General features: G+C 43.1%; 1 protein-coding gene across 3 annotated transcripts in view; it reads left to right on the top strand.

Moving 5' to 3' along the window:
• The window catches only part of ripor1 (RHO family interacting cell polarization regulator 1), a 111900-nt gene that overhangs the window by 67864 nt on the left and 30226 nt on the right, over positions 1 to 13810 (top strand). The window contains exon 1 of one of the 3 annotated variants that reach the window (XM_039001219.1): positions 2247 to 2423. The exons of the other annotated variants lie outside the window; for them this stretch is intronic. Coding sequence (XP_038857147.1) covers positions 2309 to 2423 — 115 coding nt within the window. The 5' untranslated portion in view covers positions 2247 to 2308. Of the gene's footprint in view, positions 1 to 2246; positions 2424 to 13810 lie in introns of those variants that run through there. 3 annotated transcript variants of the gene reach the window in all.

The following is a 13810-nucleotide window of genomic DNA, read 5'->3' as shown; positions in this document are numbered from 1 at the left end:
CTGGCACGCTAAGACGGGTAGGGATTTGTCATAGATGAATAACTCAAGGCTGATAAGGATCATCTCTCATTGTGTTGTGTTATTTCAGACTTCAGTTGTGATTATGAGAGGAAAAAATTAAGGGCAGAGTTGAGACGTTAACATTCTCTTTTCTTAGGGTCTCTTGAGTTTCCACAGTTTATTACTCAAAGCTATTTTGGGGTCCTATTCATGATATGTAATGGCAGTAGTAGGGAACACAAATGTTATAATTACATACAGTACCAGCCAAACGTTTGGACACACCGACTCATTCAAGGGATTTTATTTATTTTAACTATTTTCTACATTGTAGAATAATAGTGAAGACAAACTATGAAATAACAAATATGGAGTCATGTAGTAACCAAACAAGTGTTAAACAAATCAAAATATATTTTATATTTGAGATTCTTCAAAGATGCCACCCTTTGCCTTGATGAGAGCTTTGCATACTCTTGGCATTCTATCAACCAGCTTCATGAGGAATGCTTTTCCAGCAGTCTTGAAGGAGTTCCCACATATGCTGATCACTTGTTGGCTGCTTTTCTTTCACTCTGCGGTCCAACTCATCCCAAACCATCTCAATTGGGTTGAGGTTGGGGGATTGTGGAGACCAGGTCATCTGATGCAGCAACCCATCTCTCTCCTTCTTGGTTAAATAGCTGTTATACAGTCTGGAGGTGTGTTTGGGGTCATTGTCCTGTTGAGAAAGAAATGATAGTCCCCTTAAGTGCAAATAAGATGGGATGGCGTATCACTGCAGAATGCTGTAGTAGCCATGCTGGTTAAGTGTGCCTTGAATTCTAAATAAATCAGACAGTGTCACCAGCAAAGCACCTCCACACATCACACGTCCCCCCCTCCATGCTTCACGGTGTGAACCACACATGCAGAGATCATTCTTTCACCTACTCTACGTCTCATAAAGACACAGCGGTTGGAACCAAAAATCTCACATTTGGACTCATCAGACCAAAGGACAGATTTCCACCGGTCTAAAGTCCAATACTCATGTTTCTTGGCCCAATCAAGTCTCTTCTTATTATTCTTATTGTCCTTTAGTAGTGGTTTCTTTGCAGCAATTTGACCATGAAGGCCTGATTCACGCAGTCTCCTCTGAACAGTTGATGTTGGGATGTGTCTGTTACTTGAAGTCTGAAGCATATATTTGGGCTGCAATTTCTGAGGCTGGTAACTGTAATGAACTTATCCTCTGTAGCAGAGGTAACTCTGTCTTCCTTTCCTGTGGCGATCCTCATGAGTGCCAGTTTCATCATAGTGCTTGATGGTTTTTGCGACTGCACTTGAAGACACTTTCAGTTCTTGAAAGTGGCGGCAGGGTAGCCTAGTGGTTAAAGCGTTGGGCTAGTAACCGAAAGGTTGCAAGTTCAAATCCCCGAGCTGACAAGGTACAAATCTGTCGTTCTGCCCCTGAACAAGGCAGTTAACCCACTGTTCCTAGGCCATCATTGAAAATAAGAATTTGTTCTTAACTGACTTGCCTAGTTAAATAAAGGTTAAATGTAAGTCGCTCTGGATAAGAGCGTCTGCTAAATGACTTAAATGTAAAATGTAAATGTTGAAATTTTCCATATTGACTGACCTTCATGTCTTAAAGTAATGATGGACATAATATGGACTTGGTCTTTTACCAAATAAGGCTACTTTCTGTATACCACCCCTACCTCGTCACAATGAAACTGATTGGCTCAAACGCATTAAGAAGGATAGAAATTCCACAAATTAACTTTTAACAATGCAAACCTGTGAATTGAAATGCATTCCAGGTGACTACCTCATGAAGCTGGTTGAGAGAATGCCAAGAGTGTGCAAAGCTGTCAAGGCAAAGCGTTGCTACTTTGAAGAATCTCAAATATAAAATAGATTTTGATTTGTTACTACATGATTCCACATGTGCTATTTGATAGTTTAGATGTATTCACTATTATTCTACAATGTAAAAATTAAGAAAATCCTTTGAATGAGTAGGTGTGTCAAATTTTGACTGGTACTGTACATGCAATTTATGAGTTGGAAACAATGTGCTGGTTTTGCTGGAAGAGGGAGAGGCAGGAAGAGTGTGATGTCAGTCAGGGAAGAGTAGAGGAAGCCAGAGAAGTAGGAGGAGAGGGCTGCTGGCAGGGAGGTTGACCGCCTTCCCATTTCCTGGCGGCGCCTCTGCTCTGCACTCTCTCTCTCTCTCTCTCTCCTCTGAGTTTGAGAGAGGGGCCAGAGATTAAACTTCAGACGAGTAGACGCTGCTGGATCTCCGTCCGTGGATCTATCTATGTCTATCTCTTTAAGGTCGTTCTCATTAAACCCAAGGAACCTTCTCCTGGTCTGGGTGGTCAACACTGAGAGGAAGCCACATATCGATAAAAAGATGTACAGTGGATTTGGAGGTACCTTTTCCCCTTTAATCTGATTTAAAGTGGGGCTTGTGGACTTGACGATTTATACAAATATTATAGTTTTATTTTGTTCTAGGCTACGATGGAATTTTGAAGTACAGGATGTTAGTTTTGTCTATGGTGTTGTTACTCTTGTTTTGGAATTGTGGTGAGTCAAACGTCAGTCACTCGCTGCGTGTATTGGGTTTTGTAGTATTTCACACCGTGTGAAGCATCTTGTAATATGTTACTTATCATTTAACCTCCACCAGTGTGTGTTGCCATTGATTGTGAATGTTTAGTTTTCATTTTGTGGGTGTGTTTTATCAGCCAATGTGATTTCTTACACCCTCAATATATGTTCCCTCACTATCTCTCTCTGTTTGAGGCTAAATTCCTTTGCTTTGGCTTCACATTGTCCTGTTTGTCAGGGCTGAAGTTGGATCTGCCGTACACTGCCCTGAAAACAGGGGGTAGAAAACCTTCCTCCATTTCCTTCTCGTGGAGTTCATTATGAAACTGAAAGCCCTGGAGTTGGAGAATGATAGTGTTCCTCCTCCTCATAGCTCTGGCCACATTGTCTCAGTCCCTGGTGTTGGTCTATATAGGCCTATGGTTTGTGGACGATGGGGATGACTGCAGTTTGTGTTAACATCCAGGTGGTCTCCCACTACATGTCCAAATGAATGTGGTTTAATTCGGTCTGTGGGGAGGGAAAAAATGCCGGCCCCACAGATCCATCTTTGGTGGTGTTGAGGTAGACCAGCTGTTCCAAGGGGTGGGGTGTGGACACGGACACCTCAGTGTTCAGTGCTGTGGCTGTCAGTGACATAGTAATAATCCCTAGGGGACGTCCATAAGTGGTGTTGCGTGATTTCCCCTCACTTTAGGTGTGGTCACACTCTAGTCAGGGCCTGTTGCTGTGGAGATTTGAAGAACATTATTTCACAGTTTTTCAAACCAGTCCCTCATTGCCAGTGTTGTAAACATACCCATGGACTTTGAGACAATGAATAGTGACTAGGGGGCTTGACTGAGTCAGTACTGAGATGAGTCGTAAACAGTTGGGTTTTAATTACAAATCTCTTAATTTAGTGGAAGTGTTAGACAAGAGTCAAGCAGACGTGGAGGGATGGAGAAGGGAATGGCGGGAAGGGATGTAGTGGGTCTTTGTTTAGGCGCTGGCAGAGAGAATGGAAGGGAAGGAAGGGGACACGTGTGCACAGTTGAAGTTGGATGTTTACATACACTTAGGTTGGAGTCATTAAAACTCGTTTTTCAACCACTCCACAAATGTCTTGTTAACAAACTATAGTTTTGGCAAGTCGGTTAGGACATCTACTTTGTGCATGACACAAGTCATTTTTCCAACAATTGTTTACAGACATAGAATTTCACTTATAATTCACTGTATCACAATTATAGTGGGTCAGAAGTACACTAAGTTGACTGTGCCTTTTTAAACAGCTTGGAAAATTCCAGAAAATGATGTCATGGCTTTAGAAGCTTCGGATAGGCTAATTGACATCATTTGAGTTAATTGGAGGTGGACCTGTGGATCTATTTCAAGGCCTACCTTCAAACTCAGTGCCTCTTTGCTTGACATCATGGGAAAATCAAAAGAAATCAGCCAAGACCTCAGAAAAATGATTGTAGACCTCCACAAGTCTGGTTCATCCTTGGGAGCAATTTCCAAACGTCTGAAGGTACCACGTTCATCTTTACAAACAATAGTACGCAAGTATAAACACCATGGGACCACGCAGCCGTCATACTGCTCAGGAAGGAGACGCGTTCTGTCTCCTAGAGATGAATGTACTTTGGTGCGAAAAGTGCAAATCAATCCCAGAACAACAGCAAAGGACCTTGTGAAGATGCTGGAGGAAACAGGTATAAAAGTATCTGTATCCACAGTAAAACGAGTCCTTCATCGACATAACCTGAAAGGCCGCTCAGCAAGGAAGAATCCACTGCTCCAAAACCGCCATAAAAAAGCCAGACTACGGTTTGCAACTGCACATGGGGACAAAGAAATGTCCTCTGGTCTGATGAAACAAAAAATAACTGTTTGGCCATAATGACCATAGTTATGTTTGGAGGAAAAAGGGGGAAGCTTGCAAGCCGAAGAACACCATCCCAACCGTGAAGCACGGGGGTGGCAGCACCATGTTGTGGTGGTGCTATGCTGCAGGAGGGACTGGTGCACTTGACAAAATAGATGGCATCATGAGGGAGGAAATGATGTGGATATATTGAAGCAACATCTCAAGACATCAGTCAGGAAGTTAAAGCTTAGTTGCAAATGGGTCTTCCAAATGGACAATGACCCCAAGCATACTTCCAAAGTTGTGGCAAAATGGTTTAAGAACAACAAAGTCAAGGTATTGGAGTGGCCATCACATAGCCCTGACCTCAATCCTATAGAAAATGTGTGGGCAGAACTGAAAAAGCGTGTGCGAGCAAGGAGACCTACAAACCTGACTCAGTTACACCAGCTCTGTCAGGAGGAATGGGCCAAAATTCACCCAACTTATTGTGGGAAGCTTGTGGAAGGCTACCCAAAACATTTGACCCAAGTAAAAACATTTAAAGGCAATGCTACCAAATACTAAGTGAGTGTATGTAAACTTCTGACCCACTGGGAATGTGATGAAAGAATTAAAGCTGAAATACATCATTCTCTCTACTATTATTCTGACATTTCACATTATTCAAATAAAGTGGTGATCCTAACTGACCTAAGACAGGGAATTTTTACTGATTTTAAATGTCAGGAATTGTGAAAAACTCAGTTTAAATGTATTTGGCTAAGGTGTATGTAAACTTCCGACTTTAACTGTATGTGTTTAGGGGCTTTCTCAGATAAAACAGACACATAATGCCTGCCTGGGGGCCATCAGGATCCAACCTGCAGATAATTTCCTGGATCGGGGGAGGGAGAGAGCAACAAGCAGCCTCTCATAAACCCAGTCATTTCAATATATACATCATTAGGTTCCTCATTAGCTTGTTATGTTTTCTTGTTTTTTCTTTTTTCAAGCTTATCCAAAGGTCAGTGATTTAGAGAAAGCTGATGCTTTAGCCCTACTGCTTGGACATTTTATCATGCTTTATTGTGTTATATACAATACCAGTCAAGAGTTTGGACACACCTACTCATTCATTTTCTTTATTACTGTTTTCTACATTGTAGAATAATATTGAAGGCATCAAAACTATGAAATAATACATTTGGAATCATGTAGTAACCAAAAACGTGTTAAACTAATCAAAATATATTTATATTGTAGATTTTTCAAAGTCACCACCCTTTGCCTTGATGACAGCTTTGTGCACTCTTGGCATTCTCTCAACCAGCTTCATGATGTAGTCCCCTGGAATGCTTTTCCAGCAGTCTTAAAGGAGTTCCCACATATGCTGAGCACTTGTTGGCTGCTTTTCCTTCACTCTGCGGGCCAACTCATCCCAAACGATCTCAATTGGGTTGAGGTCTGGGGATTGTGGAGGCCAGGTCATCTGATACAGCACTCCATCACTCTCCTTATTGGTCAAATAGCCCTTACACAGCCTTGAGGTGTGTTTTGGGTTATTGTTCTTTTGAAAGCAAATGATAGTCCCACTAAGCGCAAATTACATTTTATTGGTCACATACACATTTTTAGCAGATGTTAATGTGAGTGTAGCGAAATGCTTGTACTTCTAGTTCTGACAGTGCAGTAATATCTAACAAGTAATCTAACAATTCCAAAACAACTCCCTAATACACACAAATCTAAAGGGATGGAATAAGAATATGTACATATAAATAGTGGATGAGCGATGACCGAGCGGCATAGGCAAGATGCAATAGATGGTATAAAATACAGTATATCCATATGAGATAAGTAATGTAAGATATGTGAACATGATTAAAGTGGCATTATTTAAAGTGACTAGTGATCCATTTATTAAGATGGCCAATGATTTGAATCTGTATGTAGGCAATAGCTACTCTGTGTTAGTGATGGCTTTTTAACAGTCTTATGGCCTTGAGATGGAAGCTGTTTTTCAGTCTCTCGTTCTCAGCTTGATGCACCTGTACTGACCTCGCCTTCTGGATGGTTGCGGGGTGTACAGGCAGTGGCTTGGGTAGTTGTTGTCCTTGATGATCTTTTTGGCCTTCTTTTGACATTGGGTGGTGTAGGTGTCCTGGAGTGCAGGTAGTTTGCCCCCTGTGATACGTTGGGCAGAACGCACCACCCTCTGGAGAGCCTTGCGTTTGAGAGCGGTGCAGTTGCTGTACCAGGCTGTGATACAGCCCGACAGGATGCTCTCAATTGTGCTTCTGTAAAAGTTTGAGGGTTTTAGGTGACAAGCCACATTTTGTCAGCCTCCTGAGGTTGAAGAGGCGCTGTTGCAAGGAACTTAAAAATGTCCAACTTCTCCACTGCTGTCCCGTTGATGTGTATAGGGGGGTGCTCCCTCTGCTGTTTCCTGAAGTCCACGATCATCTCCTTTTGTTTTGTTGACGTTGAGAGGTTGTTTTCCTGACCCCACACTCCGAGTGCCCTCACCTCGTCCCTGTAGGCTGTCTCGTCGTTGTTGGTAATCAAGCCCACTACTGTTGTGTCCTCTGCAAACTTGATGATTGAGTTGGAGGCGTGCATGGCCACGCAGTCATGGGTGAACAGGGAGTACAGGAAGGGGCTGAGCATGCACCCTTGTGGGGCCCCAGTGTTGAGGATCAGCGAAGTGGAGATGCACAGTCCTTGGTAGCGGGACGCGTCAGTGTCACTGTATTATCCTCAAAGTGGGCAAAGAAGGTGTTTAGTTTGTCTGGAAGCAAGACGTCAGTAACGTGGCTGGTTTTCTTTTTGTAGTCCGTAATTGCCTGTACACCCTGCCACATACGTCTTGTGTCTGAGCCGTTGAATTGCGACTCCACTTTGTCCCTATACTGACATTTTGCTTGTTTTATTGCCTTGCGGAGGGAATAACTACACTGTTTTAATTCAGCCATATTCCCCGTCATCTTTCCATGGTTAAATGGTTCTCACTTTCAGTTTTGCGCGAATGCCGCCGTCTATCCGAGGTTTCTGGTTAGGGTAGGTTTTAATAGTCACAGTGGGTACAACATCTCCAATGCACTTCCTTATAAACTCACTCACCGAACCAGCGTATCAATCAATATTATTCTCTGAGGCTGCCCAGAACATATCCCAATCCGCGTGATCAAAACAATCTTGAAGCGTGGATTCCAATTTGGTCAGACCAGCGTTGAATGGTTCTTATCACGGGTACATCATGTTTGAGTTTCTGCCTATAGGATGGTAGGAGCAAAATGGAGGGGGGGGGGGGGGGGCCTTGTATGCATCTCGGAAGATCGAGTAGCAGTGTATTGCCCGCGCTACAAACAATGTGCTGATTGAATTTAGATTCATATTGCTGCAGAATGTTGTGGTAGGCATGCTGGTTAAATGTGCCTTGAATTCTAAATATAGCACTGACTGTGTCGCCAGCAAAGCACCCCCACACCATCACACCTCCTCCATGCTTCACGGTGGGAACCACACATGCAGAGATCATCCGTACTCTACATCTCACAAAGACACTGTGGTTGGATTTTGCACTCATCAGACCAAAGGACAGATTTCCACCGGTCTAATGTCCAATGATCATGTTTCTTGGCCCAAGCAAGTCTCTTCTTCTTATTGGTGTCCTTTAGTAGTGGTTTCTTTGCAGCAATTCAACCATGAAGGCCTGATTCATGCGGTCTCCTCTGAACAGTTGATGTTGGGATGTGTCTGTTACTTGAAGTCTGAAGCATATATTTGGGCTGCAATTTCTGAGGCTGGTAACTGTAATGAACTTATCCACTGGAGCAGAGGTAACTCTGGGTCTTCCTTTCCTGTGGCGATCCTCATGAGTGCCAGTTTCATCATAGCGCTTGATGGTTTTTGCGACTGCACTTGAAGACACTTTCAGTTCTTGAAATTTTCCATATTGACTGACCTTCATGTCTTAAAGTAATGATGGACTGTCATTTCTCTTTGCTTATTTCAGCTGTTCTTGCCATAATATGGACTTGGTCTTTTACCTAATAGGGCTGTCTTCCAGGTGACTACATCATGAAGCTGGTTGAGACAATGCCTAGAGTGTGCAAAGCTGTCAAGGAAAAGGGTGGCTACTTTCACACTTTTTTGGTTACTACATGTTTCAATATGTGGTATTTCAGTGTTGATGTCTTCACTGTTATTCAACAATGTAGAAAATGGTACAAATAAAGAAAATCCCCTGGAATGAGTAGGTGTGTCCTAACTTTTGACTGGTACTGTAGTTCCAGTCTATTTCCTATAATCCAGAGGTTTAATGGTTATGATAAGGTCAGTAAATTGTGTTTAAACTGCACGTGGAGTTAGTGGATGACCAGAACTGTCTACTGGCTGTGTTTTGAGGTGCTAAGTGCCGCTCTATTCTTGTGCTTGTTGCTCCGCTGTCTGTCCCCAGTGTTGTTTTTAGAGCCGACTAGCCCTTTCCCTGTCCATCAGCTCAGTGTTGAATTAGGGAACTGGCATGCCCTTCCATCCCGTCACCCTACCCCCACTGCTGTTGCTGTTCAGTTCTGCGACACAGGCGGCTTCCCCCTCTGATCAGTGTACAGGTCCTGTGTTCATCAGGGCCTGTGTGCCCCTTGGTTAGGAGACAGTAGACCCTGCTTATCTCCACCATGTTTGGAATGTCAGAGTGGAGTGGGAGACGGGCTGGTTGATGAGGGGTGCAGCCTGTATCCGAAGCCTAGCTTCATCTCCATTGGCAATGTCATTAGGGCTTTTGTTACCCCAGATACCCTCTCTGTGGCTGATCACAAAACAGCCAGTGTGTTTTTTTCTCTCACACTCACACTCATTCACAGACACAACACAAGACAGACACCATGTTAACAAACACCCTGTTTATAAACACCCATGCATGAGACTTTCCTTTGACCTGCAGGTGTGATATGCACATTGAGATGTTGAGAACAATGCTGAGCATGCTCAGAGTGTGTGTGGAAGATGCAGTGATGTCAGGGTGTGGTGGGGGATAGTTGAGTGGCTGGCCCCTGTGTGCTTTGTTTTCTAGAACTGTCCTGGAACGAGACCAGCCAGGCAGCAGAACAATGAGCGTGATCGTGTCTATGGGCTTCGGACCCTGTCCAGCCATAACTACACTCATCATGGAAACCAATGGAAGCCTGTAGTTATGTGGCGTACAGCTCACATGGTTTTATGTTTATGCCACTCTCAATAGATTTCCGCATCGTGTGACCTCACTGTATTTATTCCCAGGCTGACCAATCTCTTCTGGGACAGGTAGGAACCAGGCATTACAGACTGGAGGTATTGTTAGGATGGCTGACTGGGTCCTCACTGCGCTGATCTGTGTGTGGGTGGGGGGTGTAGCAGGGTAACCATCCGAGGCTGAACACTAGAGTAAAGGAAGGAGAATGTGTCGCTTACCTGTTTCCTGTTTGCTGCATGATGCCCATGATGAGAAGGATCCTCTTGAAGGTCTGTGTCTGTGTATGTGGAATGCTTGTGCGGTTAATGTCGTGTAAATATGTTTTGACACAGTATATGATTTGTGTATATGAAATAGTAGTTATTACTATAAAATGTACTGAATATGGCACAGAAACTCAAGTAGTGCTTCATCAATTTGGTTAGTCCGAACTAGTGGTCTCGAAATTTCGTCAGCCAGTGATTGTCAAGCAAAATAGTTGTCGGTCTCACCGTAATTGCATGATGAGAGACTAATGATGATTTGAAAAAAGTTGCTTGAAAGACATGAGCTCTGCTTTGTTTTTTTGCACAGGCTGTACATACTACATCAATCTCTCATTCACAATTTGACAAGCTCTTGATAATACCTTGAATTTCACAGCGGCATCCCCTTTGTGGCCGTAATGCACCCTAAAAAAAATCCATGCCTTTTGCGGCCCTGAGTGCTGAGTTGTGTCCTTCTCCCTGAGTGAAGACCGACACATCGGGGACACAACTGGGCACCTCCTTATCCAATTCCGAGGTGCATATTGAAGATGTTGGAAGAACTGTCCACATTTACTTTTCGTCAGCCAACAAGATGAGTACGCCGAACAAACAGCAAAAGCACTAGCCTATGTCAATCTACTATCCCCCATAGTACAAAGGTGCCAGGAAATAAATATTCCAAACATAGTCTGTATAAGTTGTGGGATGCGATAGATCACAAATTAATACAACCACTAGCATCAAATCAAAAACCCATTTTTATGCAATAGGCCGTCATTGTAAATAAGAATTTGTTCTTAACTGACTTGCTTACTTAAATAAAGGTATAAAAAAAATATGCAACGTGGCTGACACAACAGATCAGAACGTTTTAGCTTAAAATGTTGATAAACTATTAGGCAATTTCTTCACATTATAAGCGAAGCAATGTGCACATGGTACTAGGCTATAAGCGTGAATGTTCCATTAGCAGAAAACACCATTATCAAAAGTGACCGCAAATGCAATTATGCATGTAATGATTTTAATATCTTCCCCAAACTTGAAACTCACATACTGCTTATATATGCCAGTTAGGCTCTACATCCCTTGTAAAGCGGATTAATGTGCTTAATTATATTAAGTTATTTGGCCACTTTAGTTGTGATACAAACCTCATTAAAACATATAGCCCTATGGGCTAGGCTACATGAGGTGTGTGACTAGGATTCGAACACGTCGCAAAATAAAGGCATTGTTTCTTATGCTGGGCATCATAATATAAGTCATAATATATAATTCACAGGTGATAGGCTAATATTGTCACCCATCAGACTATTCTTGATTTAATATTGTCTTTCCATATACTAAATAATGTGTGTGACATTTTGATTTAGAATCAACCATTATCATGCACCTGTATCGACATAGGGGCAACGGGGAAAAAATAAGTAATCTATGCACTTAAATAGCGAATGGCAGATGCTTTTCCCCATGGTTTATTTCCATGCCAGACAGGTAGGCTATACCCCTGTTGTAAATATAAGCAATGCGCTTAATATTAGGAAAGTTGAGAAATAAATATCATAGGTCTAGCCTGTAGAAAGCTGATGGGATCCTCCTCTTTTTATTAGCGGACATCACTCTTTTTTCTCGTGCATTTGCATAGCCTACAGAAATGTTGTGCGACATGAACTCATGGGCTCTCATAAAGTGTTTGATTCGATTTTAGAATACATTTGCATTGATGTCAGAGTGATTAGAGGGACAATAGAGTGCTGAGTACCAGGCAGTTAGTTTGGTAGGCTATTAATGACCAGCATCAGAGCTTGGAGAAGCCGTGACTAAATTACCGTGACTAAACGGTCATGTGGAATTTGACTGCCTTCATGACTCGTGACAGCCGGTGTCGGGGTAATACGGTCACCGCAACAGCCCTAGTCCGAACCAAGTCTCTTTCACAAGTCTGAACATCAAAGTACAGCACAGTAGAGTAGATTACAGTAGAGTAGATTACAGTAAAGTTTAGTACAGTACAATGCAGAACATTATAGTGTACCCAACTCTAATGTACTCTACTGAACTATACTCTACTTTGCTCTACTGTACTGTTCTGTCCAAACTTGTGAACCCAACTGTGCTTTATCACTACTATGATTTCCCATTGTAGACAATTCAATTGCAGAAATTCTGTTATTGATTATGTAAAGCAATTTTGAGTTTGAATCACTTAATAATTAATAAACAAAATTGATATCAGTAAGAACACTAACTAATTGCTAGGTCTGCCTTTACTTCTGTGAACTTTCGTTATTCTCACTTGTCATGAGGGAGAGAAATTAGGAAATATCTTAAATTTACAGAAGGCAGAGAGATGTCTCCCAAAATAAATGTGTTGCTATTAGTTGGCAGGGGTCTTTACTTCCACATTATTTTGTTTTGATGCATTTCAAATACCTTAAGAGTTTTTTTTGGTAGAAATCAAGTCTTTCCTTATTCCACATTTTTAGAATTGTTGAAAATGTACTGTATATGTGCCTTTATTTCTCAAAAATATAGACTCTTAGCTTTCATTTGACACCCAATTTGACATGCTCCTATGAACTTCACATGTTGGTGCTCATGGGTCCTTTTAGATGGAAATGACCAGCTGTGACTGCTGAATCCTGACTACCATTCCTGCAAGTCCAAAATGAATCTTGGCTTCCTTCCTTAGGGCCGGGATGCATCTCTGTATCTAAGGAACTGATATCAGTGCTGCTGACCAAACATGACAACACTGATAAAACTTAAGGGTCTGGCCAAAACCACACTGCTCAGTAGAACTGTAGCTGCCACAGACTAAAACTACACTTTAGAATTCCATTTAATGTGTGGGTAACACCCGGGCTGATCCTGTGTCTTGAAGCTAAAATATCTGTGCCTGAGGCCTGCCAATAGTTGGCTCACCCGAGGCTGCCTAACCTCACAGGGCCTGTCTCTCTGTGTTGGGCTCTTGTCCTGGCTGAGTCCCTGGTGATTGGTGTCTGTTTAATCTAGTCTCAATCCCTCCCTTTTTTTCTTCTTCTATCAAAGAGGACCTTGTTTTGGGCCCTGTGTGATGGAGATGTCACTAATGCTGCAACAAAGTCCCTAGTGTCAGGGCCTGGAACGCCACTGCTGAATACTCACAATGAACTCAGAGAGACACTCACACACTGGAAGTTTATCTAGGAAAGCCCAATATTCTCACGTATGTTTATTTTTCTCTCTGTCATCCCCCGCACTACTATCCCCCTTGATACAGGTGCAGATCACATGGTCAATAATTTGTGCTGTGCCCAGGCAGCTCTAGAGGAAGAGCGTGGGTGGTAGAGAACAGAGAGATGGTGGGCAAGCAGCTCTAGAGGAAGAGCGTGGGTGGTAGAGAACAGAGAGATGGTGCCCAGGCAGCTCTAGAGGAAGAGCGTGGGTGGTAGAGAACAGAGAGATGGTGCCCAGGCAGCTCTAGAGGAAGAGTGTGGGTGGTAGAGAACAGAGAGATGCTGGGCAAGCAGCTCTAGAGGAAGAGCGTGGGTGGTAGAGAACAAAGTGATGGTGGGCAGGCAGCTCTAGAGGAAGAGTGTGGGTGGTAGAGAACAGAGAGATGGTGGGCAGGCAGCTCTAGAGGAAGAGTGTGGGTGGTAGAGAACAGAGAGATGGTGGGCAGGCAGCTCTAGAGGAAGAGTGTGGGTGGTAGAGAACAGAGAGATGGTGGGCAGGCAGCTCTAGAGGAAGAGCGTGGGTGGTAGAGAACAGAGAGATGGTGGGCAGGCAGCTCTAGAGGAAGAGTGTGGGTGGTAGAGAACAGAGAGATGGTGGGCAGGCAGCTCTAGAGGAAGAGTGTGGGTGGTAGAGAACAGAGAGATGGTGGGCAGGCAGCTCTAGAGGAAG

This window comes from Salvelinus namaycush, chromosome 9 (assembly GCF_016432855.1).
Source record: "Salvelinus namaycush isolate Seneca chromosome 9, SaNama_1.0, whole genome shotgun sequence".
NCBI lineage: Eukaryota > Metazoa > Chordata > Actinopteri > Salmoniformes > Salmonidae > Salvelinus > Salvelinus namaycush.
Note: the sequence above shows the minus strand (reverse complement) of the source record. Positions and strands in the feature narration are given on the sequence as shown.